Here is a 20,646-nt window from a genome sequence, read left to right as displayed (position 1 = left end):
AATGATAATTTCATTATGATGATAAAAGAGTGTTTGCAGATTATTTATTGTGAAGCAGGATTTCTCTACAGTTTATCAAAATTAATGTTGTAAAATTTGAAAGTGAAAACAACAGGGTTAATGTTATAGCAAGGGAACAAGTAGATCCTTAGAGATGAACTGAGCATACAAAATGCCACAGACAACTTTTAATTTAGACTACAAACTGCAGCGATCTTAATATCCATAAGCACATCTAGGCTGTTAGTTGAACAAACTACCATCATATATACATATGCAGTTCAATTCATTGTTTACAGAATAGATAATGATTTGGGTTCATTGGATGGCCATTCTTAATGATGCATTGCTTGCACCTTTGTAAAAGTTAAATAGAATTTTATTTGTTAAATTGCTAATATATTTTTTCTGATCAGGAATCCAAGTTTGCATGTGAAAAATGTCACAAGAACCATAAGGATTCTACAATTAGACCATTCACAGAGGTTTTGGAGTATCATTTCATGGGTTGTAGGGTTTCTGATGATATTGGTCATTCCTATACTTCGGCTTATTTATGTAAAGCCTGCAGACAATGAGGCCAGTCACCAGGTAAGTACCTTTTTTTGGATTATCTTGATTTACTTTCTTTTCTCTCTAGTGCTCAACAATACTAGAACAAGTTTTAGCACATGGCAAGTTGATAATCTTAAGTCTTGCTTCTATCTGTAAATACAGATTTGCATTAAAGATTGAACTTAGTTGAGTTCATATGATAGACTGAAGATGAAAACATAAATACACTTGTGTGGTTTTAGAAGCCTCTATATAGGCCTAGGAATTGGGCAAGATAATAAGTGTAACTTCAGAGATGGACATAGCATGCCACACCTGATAGAAACTAGTTAGCGATGGAGATGCTCATGAATTAATAGAAAATACATTTAGATCCTCTTGTAAATGCTTAAAACATGACCATTGAATTTGATACAAAACTTGATAGTTGACTATTAAACAATGGAGGCAAAGTCTCCTTAAATAGAAAAGTATTAGTCATTGTTTCTAAACAAAGCAATTGTTAACTGAATACAAAAACAGAAACTAACTAATAAAACTAAACTTACTACAGATGACCATTACAAACATTTCATTATTATATTAATACCTTACCTTAATGGTTAACTACCCTATGAAACACAATCTGCACGTTTTTTGATTAGAAATGCATAGAAGGATGCCCCTTCTTACTTTGCAACATGAACGTATTTTTGAGACCCTCCCTAAATCTGTAGAACTACTGGAAATGACCAAGATAAACACAAACCATCCAACCTGATGTTGGGAAAGAAACATATTACTCCCTATAGCTAGAGACACTGATATCAAATTGAAACCACGATTTTGAAACCCATAAACGAATTTTGACGATTAAATTACAAAAACCAAACATGATTTCAAAGGAAAAAAATGATCAAAACCCAAGACACAAACACACATCATAATATAGAACTTTTTTTTGAGGAAAAATAATAAAACCTTTAACAAAAATGTTTTGAGAAACTTTTTTGCACAAAACCACAATAATTTGTTATGGACAAAAAATTATAGAACCCTTCTTAAAAATTTTGAAGGAAAAATTTATGAAACCCACCTTGAGTTTTTCCTATGGGAAAAAATTATGAAAACCCAAAATATGAAATCCATGTGAATAAGCAATTTCACAAATAATAGATAATTTTCTTTTGGAAAATATTAAACCCCAAGCCACTACAAACCACTTTTTTTTTCTTTTAACAAGAAAAAACATTAAAAAAATCTCAGTAATTTTTATGGGGCATCATTATAAACCTAGAATTATTTTTGAAGGGCCAAAATTATATACTCATAATAATTTTTTAAGAGAGAAAATTATAAAAACCCCTCATAAGAAAGACCCCACAACTTTTGTTGGGAATTATTAGGGAAAACAAAAACTCATGACTTCTGTAGAGAAAATCATGTAAAACCTAGCTCCAAAAATCTGCAACATATGCCCCGAATTCTCCATAAATTGTGCATTAAACTATGCTCTACTAAATTTTCGGGACAAACATGTTTTAGGCAACGGGGACGTGTTTTTGGTATGGGTATGGATCGAAGCCAAAATTTAGGGGACTGGACCTCAGGGGACAGCAATTAAAAACATAGGGCATTTTTTTTATATAGAGAGAGTAAATTCAAATATGCATATCATAGCATTGATAAACCATTTACGATAGGCATTTTAGAAGATCAATACATGAAATATTATCAAATGACAAATACTAATTACTTCTATTATAACAATATTACATACATATATAACAAAAGTCAAAATGCCTAAAAGCTCCAAGTATCATGCATGAAATCGGAACGAAATAAAGAGAAGTCCAACTAAAATAGTTACTAAATAATAAACACAATCTTTCGTCACTGCTGTTACTGCTCTTTTTTTTCTCTTGGCAATTATGTCAAATCTAAAAATGAGTAGAAAAGAGTGTTTTAATGGACCAAATATGGTCTGCATATTTTTATTATGTCTTTAAGATGACTAAGTGCCCACGTAAACAACAATAAATTTTAAAAAATGATTTTTTGGGGATGTTTTGCACCCTTTACCAAATTGGCTGAAAAAAGGGGATGGCCAGCAGTTTCGGGGACAGCAAAACCGTCTCCGGTACTGTTGGCTGTCCCCAAGTTTCCTACCTAAAAATATTTTTAATTTTGGGGATGTTTCCAAATTTGCCAAAAAGGGGACGACTTAGGGGATGTAAAAAATTTGTCCCTGCATCCACGTTTCGTTCCCAGTACGGGTATGAACCCAAAGCCATAGGGGACGCGCCCTCGTGGAATACTGGAATTAAAACCTTTTTGTGAACTTGTGAAGGGAAGAGGGCTATTTGCAAATATTTTTGGCAGAAATATCTCAAAACTAAAACCCTAGCTTGTGCTGGAGAGTTGCTACATCTTTTCTGAGGCAAAGTGCATAGGAGAACCTAAACATAGGATCAAAGGCACTTTGAACTGCCCAATAAATGAATTGTTATAGTGTCCCCTTCTTAGGTGATAGGTAATTGAGCATGGTTGACCTAATATTTGAGCTCTTGTAGGTCAATAGTCTAAGTATGGAACTCATTTAGAAGCTTATGGAGCATTGCAGAGGCATTGTGAGTTGTTTTGAGCAATTTAGGGCAATTTCCTAGATTTTAGGAGGGATCCTTACTTTTTAGGGTTTGACTGGTTGTTGACTAGAATACATTAAGGGACCTCTAGGGTTATATGGAGCATAGTTCCCAGATTCAGATTCTGCTCAGACTCAGCTTGGCTGATTCGACTATGCCTCAACAAAATGAAAAGCCCTTGAAATTTTGAGTTTTCTAATGATTTAAAACTTGTTTCATGCACCCATTATTGAATAAGACTTTAAAACTATAACAACATCAAATAGAAGCTAATTTGATCACATACCCAAATATATATCTATCACATACATACAAATGTAAATTGTAGATGAAGGAAATAGAAAGCATCTATATATAGAATTATAGATGTTGTCAAATGGATATCAAATCCATGAAATTCATGACATCAATTGTTCCCAAACATATGTGTAACTATAAACAAAAAAAAGTCTATAGCTTAGCTCTAGCTCAGTCTCAGCCTCAGAGTATTTTGTTTGCCTCTTACAAAGGCATCTAAGATAGGTCCTGGATGACTAGGTAGCCATAGTCTCTGCCTGTGAGGTGCCACAATGATCAACATTGGTTGTGCCTATTCTGGGTTGTTCTCTATTTCCCTCTCCTTCCATAGCCATGACCTTAGCCTATATGTCTGCTTGGTCACTCCACTCATGGTCCTAATCAGTCAATACGAGATTGATAGACTTAGTGAGTCACTGAGATTCTTGATTAATCTTTGCTAGAGTGGTTAGAGAAGAGTCAATGTTTGAAATCGATTTGGTCCTAAGACGAAGGTTGTAATGATGAAAGAGAAGATCATTCAACCTCTCTACGGACAATATATTATGCCTCTTTGAGTGCATGTGCTTGAAATGGACCAATTGTGCTCACATCCAAAAGCATTCCATGACCAACTCAAAATACAAATGGCAATTTTTTAAAGGGTTGGGGTTGAGGGCCCAAACATTTGCCACCATCTATCTGAAATAAAGATTTTTTTTTGTCTTATTTCCAACTTAAGACTAGATTATGAAAAAAATAAAAAAATGCATAAGCCATAAACTTAAAAACCTTAACATATATTTCTACCTGGCTGCAATTTTGTCCTAGCCTTTTTGCACATGCTACTAGTGAAGATTGCCCCTTCTTGATTATTATATTTATCCAACTAGAGAATTGTGCTTGAGGCTATGCCATTAGTCCATAACTTCTTACCACTATAAATAGGCGACTGAGAATCTCATGGCCTTGAAGTCATGGAAACGAAATGCCGGATTGAGTTAATAAGCTACTACATAGTTGGGCCTGTGGAATTGGTTTTTCCATCTCCTATCAATAATTTCCCACATAGGGCATACTTATCCTCAACTCCTGCATAAATGGATGTAGTGGCCTTGATGAAGTGTACTCTCCTTAATAACACAAACACATAACATAAATAGAGAAATAACAAGTTGCAAGAACAAAAAGGTGTCTTCTTATTTTTTCCAAAAGTATTGAATTACAAACTTAAGAATAAAACATGAAAAGCCACATGGGCTTTTTCTTTACAATATTCAGATAGTCAGAGCCACCACCAACATTCCCGAATTGTCCTAGACAACCCTACGAGCCTTCTTTATATAGGCAATTTTCTACCACCCAAGAAGGTTTTATAATTTTATCCCTAGACCTTGAGGCTGACCAACCGTAAATTATTATTATTTTTCATATTTTATTATATAATAGGCCTAAACAACTTTTGAAACTCAAAAGAAATTTGGATGGAATTTCATTTTCACCCATTTCAAGTGGCGCGAATTCTAAATACTATGACTCATCGCTAGTTTCTTTGATTGACTATTATGACCTCATTTTGGAAAAGCCACAAACTTTTCTACAATGCATGATATGCTCAAGCTCCAACCAGTTGAGGTTTGAACCCTTTTTGGATTCCCTAAAGCCTTGAAAATTGAGTTCAAAGTTTTTATACTCTACTGCCAATACCAAAAAACTTTCAGTAACCTCACAAATAGGCTTGATATTGTAATGGAACTTTATAGGCTGATTGATATATCTAAAATGAACTTCTAGAGAAGAAATTAGAATATTCTAAGCTCAAGTGACTAACTTACTAAAAATAGTAAGCCCAAAAAATAGTAACTCTTCATTGAGATGATCCATATTGAAAGAAAAATCAGAATTTTTTTTGGATAATACAAGATTGCCCTTACACTCAAGATGCCCTTGCATCAAACATCCGAGGAAATTTGAGAAGTGATCCTGTTACAGCTTAGGTGTTCAGAGGAAAATCAAGATGGTCAACCTCCTCCCTTGTTATCCATGATGAATCTTCAATAGGGTCCTTTCCATTTGACTAGATATTCTTCATATGTCCTGTTTCTTGTGCTTCTGCCAATATGATTGTCTAAAATTCCTTCAATCTCTGTAGCTAAAGTAGTTGCTGGAATACTTCATTGTGTTTCTATGACCTCATCTTGAACACACACTTCATGATGCACTGTTAGATCTTAAATGTTAAACACTGGTGAAATATTCAATTCACAGCTGAAATATTCAATTCACTTGGTAACTCTACTTATAGGCATTTCCTGAATCATGCTTTGGTTTCTTATATGGTCCAAACTTCATCTTCAACTTATTATATGTTCCCATTGGGGATCTCTCGTTCCTTAAATGAACCTTGACTTCATCTACAATCTGAAACTCCTTATGCCTCCTTTTCTCATCTCTTGCGTCCTTGTACTATGTATTTATTTTATTAATGTACTTCCTCACCTCCCCATTAATATTCTTCAAATTCTCTACAAAATCTTCAACTTGAACACTTTTTGTCTCCTCTTTGTCCAACTTTCTTAATTTGAAAGAGTTTCTTGGACTACTATATACTATCTAGACTGTGGTTTATTAGTGCTCCTATTGACATAATTATTGTATGAAAATTCCGTTCGTGGTAAAATTAAATCCCATCCCTTTAGTTTATTTTCAACAAAGCATTATAAAAAATTTCCCAAACTATTCACCACTTGTGTTTGTCCATCAGCTTTTGGATGATGTGATGAGATGAAATTCAAATTTGTCTTTAACATCTTCCATAATACTCGCCAAAAGTACCCAACGAACTTGGTGTTTTTTGGTAGACAATGTAGTCTGACCACTTCTCTAAAAAACAATTTTGTTACATGAACAACATTATTAGTCTTCTTGTAGGGAATGAATGTACCATCTTTGAAAACTTGTCAACCACCACAAAAATCATATCATGCCCTTGCTGAGTCTATAGTAAACCAAGAACAAAGTCCATAATGATATCCTTCCATGGATTCTCTAGTATAGGCAATGATTGATATAACCCCGTATTCTACTTCGTTCTTTTTGTCGTCCGACATACTCTACAACTCTATACAAATTTCTTGACATCTTGTTGCAACTATGGCTAGCAATAATTCTCACAAACTAGAGAAATGATTTTATCTCAACCTAAATGTCCAACCCTCCACGATTCTTTTCCTTGATGAGATTTTCCTTCATAAAACTCCTTGGAATGCACAATTGACTCACTTTAAATAACACACCATCATGGATGAGGAAATCTAGCCACGTAGTCCTGTTTCGAGTAATAGGTTTTGTACAAGCTTTCCAAGCTTCACCAAAATTAGGATCCTTTGGATAGAACAACTTGAGTTCTTTGAACCCAACAAACTCAATCTACATCTCTGTGAACAATGCCTGCCTCTTGCTAAGAGCATCTACAACCTTGTTAGACTTCTCATTCCATGTTTCAAACCAAATTTATATCTCTGCAAAAACTCAACCCATTTCAAATGCCTCTAATTCAATTTTTTTCCTTGACTTTTAAAATAATCCATGCCTGATGATTAGTATATAAAAGAAACTCCTCAAGAAGATGATAGTCTTCACTTCTTCAATGTTTGAAGTATAGCATAAAACTCTTGATCATAAGCAAAATATTCTCTTTTGGCATCATTTAACTTTTCACTAAAGTTAGAAACGAGTCTACCTTTTTAACTCAAAAAAACTCCAATTAAATTACCACTAGCATCACTATCTACTTGAAACATCTTATTTAAATCTGGAAGTGCTAAAACAGGCTATTCTGTAACTTTCTATTTCAATAATTCAAAATTCTTGTTTGCTCATGTAGGCCACTTGAACTCTTTCCTATCACCTCTTATTGCTTGAGTCAAGGGTTTGTAGACATTGCTAAAACTCTTGATAAATTTTCTGAAAAAGCTAGGTAAACCATGAAAATATCTTACCTCACTAGCACTCTTTGGAGTAGGCCATTCGAGGATAGCCTTTACCTTTTTTGGGTCCATTTTTAGACCTTCTTTTGAAACTACAAATTCCAGATACACTAACTCCTTCACAAAACTACACTTTTTCAAATTAATCAACAATTTCTCTTCACTTAGCCTCTCAAACAACTTACGTATATGAATTATATGCTCCAATGTCTTACTGAATATCAAAATCTCATCCAAATAAACAATGACAAAGTTACTTAAAAAAAAATTTAGTACCTCATTCATGAGCCGCATGAATGTGCTTGTTGCACTAGTTAGCCCAAAAGACATGACTAACCACTCACACAATCCCTCCTTTCTCTCAAATGCTGTCTTTTGTTCATCTCCTTCTCTAATCCGGATTTGGTGATATGTACTCTTCAGATCTATATTGTCCTTGGCAAGAAAAATATATATTTGATTGTGATCTTATTAATAGCTCTAGAATCTGTACACGTCCTCCATTATCCATTTTTCTTTGGTGCTAATACTGCTTGTACAACACATGGACTCAAACTCTCTCGAATCAACACCTTCTGCAATAACTCTTGTCGTTGTCTATTCAATTCTTCACTTTCTACTGGAGTCATTTTGTAAGCTTCCTTATTTGGCAAATTGTCTCTTGGAATCAGTTGCATTTGATGACTGATCATTCTCACTGTTGGCAATCTATTAGGCACAATATCCAGTACAATATCCTAAAACTCATTCAACAAATCTACAACTTTTGTAGGTACATCTTCTACCTCTTCTTTACTAGCTTTTGGAATTAAAGAAAAACACATGCTCATGCCTCATACCTTACAAAAAATTTCTTTTGTCAACTAAACAGCTCTGACATTACTATATACGTTCTCCTTGGTTTCCTTTAATGGTTTCAGCTTGTGTCGAACTCCATCCTTTGTCAGAGAATAGGTATTTGCAAACCCATCCATGATGTACTACACGACGATCATACTCCCAAGGTCTCCCTAACAACAAATGATAAACATCCATATGCATAATGTCACACAACACCTCATCATGGTAGTTTCCAATCTTGAACTTTACCAAACATGATTTAATGACCAAAGCCTTATGATCCTTCTACAACAAAGCAATCCGGTAGGGATTTGGGTGCTTCTTTCTTTCTAACTTTAATTTATTAACCATTTTTACATAAGCAAGATTATTTGTGCTTACGTCATCAATAATTACATTGCATACCTTACCATTACATTTGCATCTGGTGCAAAACAAATTCATCCTTCATTCAGGTTCATTCTCATTACGTAACAAGACCTTTTTGATAACCGAGTCTTCCCCTCTTCCAACATCTTCAGAATGCGATGATTTCACATCTCTATCTATATGCGCAACTTGTGCATTGCCTTCAAGTCTTTTGTTGGTTCTCCCTTGATGTTGCGAACACTCATAAGCTCTATGCCCTTTTCTACAATGGAAACATGTCCTATGAAAACCTCCTCTTCCTCTTCCTCTTCGATTCCTGTGATTTTGATTGTAGAATTGGGTTAAATTATTTACCCTTTGATTCTGACTGCTATTGGCCTCATCACTCTTTTTTTGATCTTCACGTCAATCTCTGTAAGACCCTCTACTGGATCTTCCACCAAGACCTCTTCTACCTTTCTTGCTTTCAAACTTTTTGTTCAGCGTTTGTTCCACTCTTATGGAAAATTGGTATGCGTCTTCAATACTGCTCATTCTAAATAGACTCGAGTCTTCTTGAGTAGTTGGCCTTAACCCATTAAGGTAACATATAACTTTCTCCTTTTTGGCTTCCATATGGCCTGTTCTAATGAGAACTTGGTAGAACTCTTCTATATACTCTTGAATAGATCTTTCTACTTTCTTTAACCCTTTCATCATCTTCAACAAATCAAGTTCATAATTGACAGGAATGTTTTGTCTCTTCAAACACTCCACCATCTGATCCCGTCTTGTGATTTTGTCCTTTCCTCTTTTATTTTGCCTCAGTTGAATCTCTTGCGAACAAATTTTTGCATGCCCTTTTAGTTCGGTCTTCACAATTTTGACCCTCTCAGGATCTTCAATTTTTTCAAACTCAAAATAATCTAATATTCGTCTTTGCATGGTGTGAAAAGGCCATCTAGTTCTACTAGTTCTTTTGGTCATTCCAAGTCTGTCAGACTCTGTACTAGCTTCTTACATCAGCGGCACTCCTCTACGAGCTCATAGAGACATACTAGAGTTTCTTCGCACTCACGGTCATATCCTTCTGTAACTGATTTCTTCTCACCAAGAAAGGACTCCTAGTCTTTGTCTTTGTCTTGGCATCTCTCTCTTTGTGTCTCATTCTATCTCTCTTCTTCTTCTGTTCTTTTGTTGTTTGTCTTTTTACAGACATTGTTTGGTGTTCTTGCCATTGTTTCGCTTCCTAGTTGTAACCTTCCAATCCCATAGACCTTTCATGGTCTTTCATTGAACATTAATACTATTATCTTATCTTATCTTATCTTACATCAGCGACACTCCTCTGCCAGCTCATAGAGACAAATCAAAGATCCTATCCATTCGTAGTCGTATCCTTTTGCGATTAATTTATTTTTGCCAAGAAAGGACTCCTAGTCTTTGTCTTGGCCTCTTTTTGCATCCGTTTCTCTCACTTCTTCGTAGTTGTTGTATGCTTTTCTTAGACACAGTTTGGTGCTCCTGCTGTTGTCAGGTGTCTTGTTGTAATCTTTCACTCTCGTAGACCTTTTGGTGGTCTTTCGTTGGACATTAATATTATTATCTTATCTTATCTTATCTAGATCATTGATCCAGTTGATTAATTCCTCCGGCTTAAGAATTTCTCGAGTATGTGGGGACTTCAATCTTGGGTCATTTTCCAATTTTGAAAATGGCTCTAAAAGACCTATCCTCCATAGGATCTCTAGTTGCTTCTTCTCTTTCATGTTCAACATGCCCTTCTTCGAATTCATCCTCACTTTCATCTCTTCTCATAATATTCATTCTTTTATGAATCTCCTCTTGTAATTCTTCCACTTGTCTCTGGAGGGCTCTAAAACCCTCCATGCCTCTAACTCTTCTTTTCCTGCTTATCACTCAAACCCACAACCATAGTCTTGGTGCAAATTGCCTCATAGTTGAAGATCTGTCTACACACTCAAGGACTCCTACTCTGATACCACTTGATGAAGGGTACCCTCCTTAATAACACTAACACATAACATAATATAGAAATAACAACAAGTTGCAAGAACAAAAGTTGGCTTCTTATTATCTCCAAAAGTATGGAGTTACAAATTTCAGAGATAAAACATGCAAAGCTATATTAAGTAGAGTTGCCTATTGAACTGAATATTTCACCAGTATTTAACATTTCAGATTTGACAGAACATTATGGAGGAGGTAATGGAGATGAAGTTGCAGAAGCAAAGTGGGGTATTCTAGCAGCTGCTTGAGGTACAAAGGAGATTGAGAAGATATTTGACAATTGTGTTGGGAGAAGCACAAAGAACAAAACATATGAAGAGTATTTGGTGAAATGGAAAGGGAGGCCAGTGGAGGATTCATCATGGCCAGTAAGGGAGGAGGTTGACCATCTTGGTTTTCCTTTGACTACATCAGATGTGATGGGGTCATTTCTCAAATTACATTGGGTGTCTGATGCAGGAGCATCTTGGGTGTAAGAACAATCTTGCATAGCCCAGAAACATTTCCCTTATGTTTCTCGAATAAGGATTGTCTCAGTGCAGAGTTATTTTTGGAGGCTTGCTTCTTAGTAATTTGGGCATACAAGCTCAAAATGTCCTAATTTTGGAGGTGGAGATTCATTTGGATATATTAGCTTGCCAGTTGAGGCTTAGTGCCATATTGTGATTATTCGTGAAGTTATTGCAGATTTTTGGTAGAAATACTTCAAGTTTAGTCTCGAAGGTATTAGAGGCTCCAGATGGGCTCTGAAATGAGGTCAATTGGAGCTTATGCTAGAGAGGCTTTGTAGATCAAAAGTTGAGGAATCCAAAATGGGGTTATAATAGCCAATTAGAGAAACAATTCACAAGTTATGGTCTTCCAAAGTTGGGCCAACCGAAATTTTCAAAATAAATGTCATAATTATAATAGGCTGACTCTATATGTATTTTTAGGGTTGGTGGGCCTCAAGGGTTAGGGGTTGATTTCTAGAAACTTCTTAGGAAACACAAAATTGCTTGTATAAGAAGGGCCTATAGATTGTCTAAGATAGCTCTGGGTGATAGTTCGCAACTCTGTCTTGCATAATATTGTAAGGCACCCATGTGGGTTTGCATGTTGTATTTCAAAATTCTCTAATCCCGCATTTGTGGCAATAATAAGAAGCCCATGTTTTGTTCTTGCAATTTGCAATTATTTTTTTGTTTCTATTATATGTTTGTGTTATTAAGGGGAGTACCCTTCATCAATGCCTTTTAGTTTTAGAATTCAATGGTTAGTAATCTCTGATATCTTTTGTTCGCAGATTCCAATCTGAATGTGTTAGACTTGATCTATTCCATTGCAAGACTAATTGCAAGAGAATTAATTCCTTCAAGATTTGACTAGGTTCTCTCTTTAATAGGACTATTTTATTTATATATAAATATATATAGTTTTAACTATGTATAATCCACAAAATTAAATTATTTCTTCTATATCTGATATGACTGATGACTTCTGCAAGGATAGTCTCAATGTTTCACATGTTATTAGTCTTCTCTGATTTCTCATTGGGGGACATGCTATATATTTTACTCAATCGTATATAGTGATAAATTACTGATGTGCTCACATACCCTGCAGATAATATATACACAAGACCACACATACCAAATGTTGACTTATTTAATACTCTCATGTACAACAATCTCACTGTCGTCTTACTATTCTCCAACATAGTTATAACTCCTATAAAGTCATTGTGATGTCTCAGATGTTGGCCTTGGTCAACTTCAATATATTATTTATCAAAGCTAATCAAATCCCATTCGTGAAGAATTGCTTCTATTACTTCTGACTACTATTCTATGATGAGGGACTAGGGAGTATGGATGTCGCTTTCCATATTCCTCAATCCTTGATACTATCTTTGTCTTTGCTTAATACTCACTGCAATTAAAATAAGATTGTGCCCAATGTCTTTTCATAGATTGATGAGTGTACTGTTTGGGGTGAAGGCATATATATGCTCGGGAGAATTATTTCCCTTGTGTGTCTATGGCTTGGTTAAGCCAATATCTTATTTTTTTTCTGATACAGATTACTCCTGATAGATTCATTTTTGGAACTACTACTCCATAGCCAGATGAATAATATGAGTCTGTTGGTAACATAGTCCACCAGTTATTATCATTTTCTGACTTCTGCCTGCTGAGTATCGATGAATAGACTTCATCTGATTTTCCTATATAATATCTATAATTTGTATTACTCCATTCTTACTGATGCGGTTGGCCTTCTGCGTACTTGAGGCTGCATGTGTTTTTTGTGATAATCTCCCCTCTATAATCTTTTACCATGAATGGTGTTCGATAGATCCTTCATACGCTGCCGACAATTCATTCATTCTGGCTATTTTTATTTGAAAATCCTATTTTTTCAGTTGTGTTCTCCTTCCTTTATACATCATTCTCTCTATTATTTTGTACTCCTACTTCCTTGTATACGTTATGTGTTTGATCAATGGGATATGTTGAAGGGACGTACCCACTGCTTATGGAATTGATTAATTTATTATTGGCTAATCGATCATTTTCCTTTGTTTATCAATGTTAAATCATTGCGTTTCTCCAATGGGCATCGAGCTCAGATAGTATATGATAAAATGTATGTGACTATCTAAAACAATCGATATCCAATCTGCAACAATCTTCGAAGCCATTGCACTAGGTTACTTAACTTAGCGAAGTCTTAGACACAATATAAGTTCATCCATATCGAACTTAGAATTGTCCATTGAGTCTATAGTGACGACGATAATAATTTCATGGCTCAATACTTGGCCTTTTAACTATAATCTAATAATTGATCAATTATTATTTTATTAATATTTTAATTATGTTTAATGATAAATTATATTGTATTATAAAATAATATGATATTCTATAAAAATAATAAACTATATTTTTTGGTCTAATACTTATATTTATTAGTAATGTGTATATATATAATTTATTATAAAATTTTATTCAAGAAGGGGACATACATATGAATATTCATTAACAGACTCGGGTCTATTATGGAATATGCATCATTATCTCATATGTAGATTTGTAATTGATACATATAAACAGTAATACAAATCGATCAAAACAAATTGATAACATCAGATTTATACTTGGAGATATATATCAGATATTGTGGATGATAATAATAATTAATATATTAATTTGTTATTTGATGTGTATGTGTATATATCAATATACACAATATATATTGGCATATATGCATGCATGTTACTATATCATCTTAAAATAAAAGCACTTCCATGTTAAGAGTGTTTAGCCCCCCAAGTAAGTGGTATGGGGTCATGTCAAGCGCCTTGAATAGGTCTTTGCATGGATCTAGCTATTTCCCCCTTGTTTTGCTTCTCTTCCCTTTTTCTAGCCTTTTGACAACTTTCTCTGAGAAATCAAAGACTTTGAATTTTTGGGTCAATGACAACCTCGGCCCTAACCTAGGGCAGAGTCAACCTCATCTGTGACCCTAGGTCCAAATTTCAAGTTCTGGAGGTTTCAGGATATCGAACTTCGGAAAGTTTCATTTTCCCACTTCTGGGTTGATTGTTTCAGGTTTCGAAATTGTACACTCTTAAATTACATTTAATCTAGGTCCATTTCTAGGGGTTAAGTTTAATTGGGATTTAATTCTCCAATGTCGGCCTCTGTAGAAGTTTGTGCCCTAGATCACTAAATAAGGAAGCCTCCTCTCATTTTCTCTGACCATAAGAACACACATGAACAAGAAGATATCGGACGATTCATTATTTCCAAGCAAGCATTCCATCAAGCATTTTCAAGGAGGTATCCAAGCTATTGTCTACATTCAAGCTCTCTATTGAAGATTAAGGATTCAAGCATTCAAGCCTTTGAAGGGATTTGGTTCAAGTATTCAAGATTCATCATTCAAAACCCTAGATCTAACCATCATGGTGGTGTCATCTTCCTTCAAGATCCTTTGTCCATTTTCAAGAACTATTCATTCTTCTCTCAAGGTGGATTCCAAGCATACAATCATGGAGCTTTTGATTTCAAGCTTTTCTATCAACATACTTGTTTACATTTCAAATACAATTATATATCTATATCATAGCTTCATTGTTAGATTTACTTATACTACTTGCTAGCATTCTCTATTTCAATTCCATTATTAAGGTTGATTCCAAACCGGGGTTTGATCAAGGCAAACCGCTCATCCAAACAAAAAAACTATTTTTTCTTGTAGGTACAAGTACATGATGGTGAATTGAAATATAGATTTGGATACCCTTTTCGGCGAACTTTTGAGATCTGCAAACATAATTTTTGTCAGAGCAGTACAGGTCAAGGTCGACTTTTTGGGCTAAGATTATGCCCCGCTATTTGGGTCAAGGTTGACCTACCCTCAGAAGGACAATTTTTTTTTGGGTTTTCTCCGTCTTGACATTTCTAGTCCGGAATAGGTTGCAGAATTTTTTGAAATGATAGACAAACATTAGAAATCAGCATTTTCCAGAATTGCCCTACTTTAAGGTTAGTGTTTATTTTCTATTCGTTCAAGATTTCAAGTACATACTTTCTATAGCAGGTTGTAGGATTTCCTCCTTTCTTCATATTCTCCATCGTTTGATTCATTTGTGTATTGATCACTTTTTTGTGATTAATCAATTTGGATCATTCCTTTTGAGAATTTGGGTAGGATAGGTCCTATACTCTTCCCTCTTATATCATATCCCCACATATTTCCATTTATATCTTATTTCTTTCTATTTATTTCCATCTATCTATATTATCTTCTATTCAGTTATGTATAGATCATTGTATTATATGTTATCATCCATTGTTATCTGAATTAAGCTATTATTTGAACACTCTCTATTATCTATTGAAGATAATACCCATTCAATCCTAGTAATATCACCCTGCTCATAATATTTAGAAGATATGATATGCTTAAGAATATCAAGTCACATGACATTCTTCATCAATATTCTCATTATGGTATGTGCGTTGACATCGAGTCTCATGATGTCTACCATAATAAATCATGGCATATCCATGGATGCAATATCCACCATGATTAACTTTTAAGGATCATAATGGTATCAAGTCTCATGTTTATCTATCAAAATGTCCAGAAGATACTAACTATCATGACATGTCCACGGATATCAAGTCACATGATATCCATCATGTTAGTGAGACTAATCATTGTAAAGTTGTCACCGTACAATGTCAAATTCAAGTGTTCATTATCCAAAAGATCACCATCTTTAATAATGTACATAGGGGGCCCATAAAGTCATGGAGTCACACACATGACATAACAAAAGAGTTTACGCATTAAACATCTTTTAAATATATTTATTAGCACAAATAAATAATTTGAGACTCAATCTCAATAATGACTTCATTTTCAACCATACCAAATTTCTTCCTAACGTGTTCAAGTTTCACTCTAGGGAGAGGCTTGGTGAGAATGTCTACTCTTTGATTGCTTGTATTAATATACTCCAACTGAATCACATTCCTTTCTACCATGTTTTTCATTTAGAGTTAAGGAATCCCTATATGTTTTGATCTATCATGGAACACTTGATTCACTGAAAGCTTAATACAACTTTGATTATCACAGTGGATAATAGTAGGATTTAGGGGCTCACCAAATAATCCCACAAGTGATTGTCGAAGCCGTATTATTACTCTTGCTCCAATAGAGGTTGCAATGTATTCGGCTTCTATTGAACTTTGTGCCAAGAAAGACTGTTTCTTATCGATCCATGAGATCATAACTGATCCTAAACTAAAGCAATATCTTGATGTGCTTTTCCGATCGGTTATACTTCTAACCCAATTTGAATCAAAATATCCAAGTAGATCTAGGTCCACATTTTAGTATTGAAGACCATATCCAATAGTAGCTTGAAGGTATCTCAATATATGTTTTGCAATAACAAGGTGTATCTCCTTCGGTTCACACATTACATGCCGTATGTTTGGTCTTGTGTTAACCAAGTACAACAATGATCCAATTATCTGTCTATATAGAGCGGGATCTACAAATTTTGATTCTATTGTTGCTTCCTTCAATTTGTGTAAATTGGTTTCCATAGTTGTAGACATGGGTCTACGGTCCAACTTTTCAAACCTCTTCATAATATCAATAATATACTTTCCTTATTATAATATATCAATAATATACCATTTGATTTTTGCTAGATTTCCAACCCAAGGAACTAATGTAAAATGCCCAAGTCCTTCATGTCAAATTCAGAGGCCAAGTCCTTCTTACATTGAGTGATAAGTTGATCTTCTCCTGTGATCAGCAGGTCATCAACATGTAAAATAAGTATTAACATTTCACTACTAATGACCATAAATGGAGATTTGGATCTCCATTGTTCTTGGAAAATCCTAGTCACATAAGATAGTGATCAATCCTCTCATACTAGGCTTTGAGGCCTAAGTCCATATAAGACTTTCTTTAATTTGCATATACGTGAATCCACATTATGTATCACAATGCCTTGAGGTTGTTCTAAATAGGCTTCTTCAATAGTCCCACTCAAGAATGCAATTTTCACATCCATTTCATGGGTTGTCTAGCCTTTAGCTGTTACTATAGCTATTATTTCTCTAATTGAGGTGTAACTGGCGACAGGTGCAAACGTCTTTGCATAATCAATACCCTCCTTTTGTGAGAAAACTCTAGCAACAAAATGGGCCTTGTGTTTCTCTATACTGTCATCTACAACATGTTTGATTCTGAAGAGCCATTTGGAAGAGACAACAAATTTCTCTTTTGGTCTTAGTACTATATCCCACATATTATTTTTTACAATGGACTGATACTCTTTTGTCATAGCATCTTTCCATACTTGATGTTTGAGAACTTCTATAACATGAGTTGGTTCCAAATTAATGATCTCATTCATCAAGGCAACATAGATGGTTAATCTGTGGGGTCTCTTACTTGTAAAAGTTCCTTTGGGTGTTGCATAATTCTTAGCTTCCTCAATCATCTTCTGGCCCAAAGTGTTGTCTTTTTGTTCTTGGGTTCTTCTATTAGAGCAGACTGACTTTCATTTATGGTTTCTTCAAGAGACTTCCTCTGAATCTTAGGAGCAAGATTCTTCTCCATGTCTTTAGGAGAATCTTGAATTTCTATCTTATTAGAACTCTTGGATTTTTTTATAGCAATATCTTCCTCAAAGATGAAATCTTGTTGTGAGGTTTTCACACTGCCGCCCCAAAATTTTTGGGGACCCCCTTTTTCAGGTAAGCCTTGGCAATTTCTGTGGGTGTTGAGAATTTTTCGGTTGCCTTAGCAAAATTTGGAGTTGTCTAGAGGTTTTTGAATTGCGATTCTACATTTTGGACTCCTTTGGGCTAGGAGGGGATTTGGTTTGTTTTCACCCAGTGCGAAACTGGATTTTCTAGAACATGTAATTTTGTCCTTAGGCCTAACAGGTTTCAACAACAACATTTTTTTGGATGGCTAAAATGATATCTGGTAGGATAAAATTCCAAATTTTGGACTTAGATAGATTTTGAAAATTTGATTTAACTAAACAAGCTTGAACATTTTCAAAATGAATTTTAGATTTAGTTGTTTTGGAAAATCTTGAAAATTTTCGGTGAAAAGAAATTTTGATAGTGAAATTGAAGTTAGAGTTTGAATTTCGATTGCCAGGGAAAGGATTTAGTTTGTTAAAAAATTGAAATTGTATTGCAAAAAATTGGATTAAATTGCAAAATCTCATTAATTTGGTTAAAATTTTTCCTAGAGGACTTTAGAAATGTTAAAGAAAATTGGTAATTTGGAGTTAAAAATTGATTTTTGGATTGGTAGATTCGATTTTAATGATATTTTAATTGCCAATACATTGTTAAATGAAAATTTTGACATCTCTTAAGCTTACTTTATTTCTATTTTGCAATTTTAGGTCAAACTGTCAATTAAAAGGGTCGATTTCGCTATGGGGCTTAGTTATTTTCATGTTAAATGAAAATTTTGACATCTCTAGGCTTGCTTTATTTCTATTTTGCAATTTTGGGTCAAGCTGGCAATTAAAAGGGTCAATTTTGCTATGGGGCTTAGTTATTTTCATGTTTTATTTAAAACTGGGCCATTTTGGGGGGTTTAAGTTTTTGTTTCCCTCTAGGCAGGTTGGTCGACTCTGGAGGTCAAGAGGAGGATATAAGAAGGGGCTTCCCCCTCTTATTTCTTCATTCTGTTTCCACTCCTCTTGCTTGGTGTTGAGCGATTTCCTTCAGCTAGGCAAATTTCTCCTTTGGCAGCGATTTTGGTTTGATTTTCAATTTTTTGGTAGTGATTTTCTTCCTAGAGGTTGGGCGATTTCTGCCCTAAGGAAAATTTGGGGGTGAAGGTCTAATTTTTTGCAAGATTGGATGATTTTTGGAGGTCTGATTTTCCTCCTAGGCCAGTGAATTTTTCCTTCAGTTGGGGCGATTTTGTTTGGTGGAGAGACAAGGTTATTTGCTAGGAGGTTAACGTTCTGATTTGGAGCAAATTTTTCTGCTAGTGGGGCGATTTTGGCGAGGTCGAAATTGGATTTGGAGCAGATTTTTGCAAGTAATTTGTTTGCTAGGGCATCACATTTTGGAGGAGGGCTGAAATTTCTGAGATCAGATCCGAGTTTGAAGAGGCTCGATTGTTGGTAGAAGGAAGATTTAAGGTAAGCTTTTCATTTATCTTTAGAGGTGAATATTGGTTTTAAAGGCGGATTTTATTCCTTGTTCTTGCTTAGTTTGTTTCCCTTATCTTCTTCTTGCACTATTCATCCACCACTTCATCATTTCCATTGATAGAAAGAAGTTGGAAGATATAAGTGTAGAGTTCATGATAGGACATTTGGAGAGGCAGAAATAAGCTAGACCACCCTGGGATTGAAACTGGGAGAGATAAGTGTAGTCCATCCTAAGGTAACGAAGAGGCAGATGTTAGCCGATTGGATGGTCCCAACGGTGTTTCTGTAGCCGACGGAATGACTATCATCGGTGTTTTGTATTTTGTAGCCGACGGGTAAATAGTTTGTAGCGGACATAATGTTTGTGGCTGACGGACTCCTTCGGGAAGGTTCGGCGGATAGTATTTATATCCCGTTTGGCATATGCGAATATAATTCTGCTATTCTATTCCATTGTCTGTATGTGTTGGTTTCTTTACCAGTACGGTAAACAACAGAAATAAGTGTTAGTCCCACCCCTAGGTTGGAAAGGCAATTATATGTGTATAAGTATAGTCCATCCTAAGGTAACGAAGAGGCAGAAATAAGTGGTTGTCCCACTGCTAGGCTGGAGAGGCGATTATGAGTGTAGAGATAAGATTTGGAGAGGAAAAAATAAGCTAGATTTATCGATAGAAAGAAGTTGGGAGATTTATAAGTGTAGACCATATCATTTAGAACGAAGGGGCAGAAATAAGTGTTTAGGATGGTGGATGTTAGTACAAGCAAGAACCCAAAGGGAATGAATACCAAAAAAGACAAGGAAGTTATGATGCCTAAGACCACTTTTTTCTTGAAAGTGAGGCGAATCAGTGACACCAATATTGGCACGGTGAACATGGTACAGTTGAAGGATAGATTAAAGGAAGGACAATCCCCCATGGTGAAGAAGATCTACAAGAGCAGAATCATACACACGGTGACTTTCCCTCCTACCTTGCCTTGTTTGGAATTGGTAATGGAGTGTGCATCCCGGTTTGATATTGTGACCAAGTCCATCATTTTTGATGAAGGGAAGAGAATGTTGGCTAACATCAGCGAACAAGTGGTCAAAGAAGTATTCAGTAATCCCCAACATAAAGGCATGATAGTGGTAATGATGGATCAAACAACCAAGTTCTTTCAGGATAATCAGGATGCCTACTTCATTCATCTAAAGTAGAATTGGTTACATGCAGACAAGAAGGGAGTTACTAAGTCGTCAAAGCTCACCAAGTTAGACTTCAAATCAGAG

The 20,646-nt window shown here is 35.1% G+C and overlaps 1 protein-coding gene across 10 annotated transcripts in view; it reads left to right on the top strand.

The window, feature by feature from the left end:
• The window catches only part of LOC149546279 (uncharacterized), a 133,527-nt gene that overhangs the window by 35,223 nt on the left and 77,658 nt on the right, over positions 1 to 20,646 (top strand). For all 10 annotated transcript variants that reach the window (XM_089791128.1, XM_089791123.1, XM_089791127.1 and 7 more), the window contains exon 2: positions 417 to 591. In XM_089791128.1, the coding sequence (XP_089647254.1) occupies positions 523 to 591 (69 nt within the window). In that variant the 5' untranslated portion in view covers positions 417 to 522. The remainder of the gene's footprint in view (positions 1 to 416; positions 592 to 20,646) is intronic.

This window comes from Cupressus sempervirens, chromosome 7, assembly GCF_028749045.1.
Source record: "Cupressus sempervirens isolate cs-2001-9-10 chromosome 7, ASM2874904v1, whole genome shotgun sequence".
NCBI classification, from domain to species: domain Eukaryota; kingdom Viridiplantae; phylum Streptophyta; class Pinopsida; order Cupressales; family Cupressaceae; genus Cupressus; species Cupressus sempervirens.
Note: the sequence above shows the minus strand (reverse complement) of the source record. Positions and strands in the feature narration are given on the sequence as shown.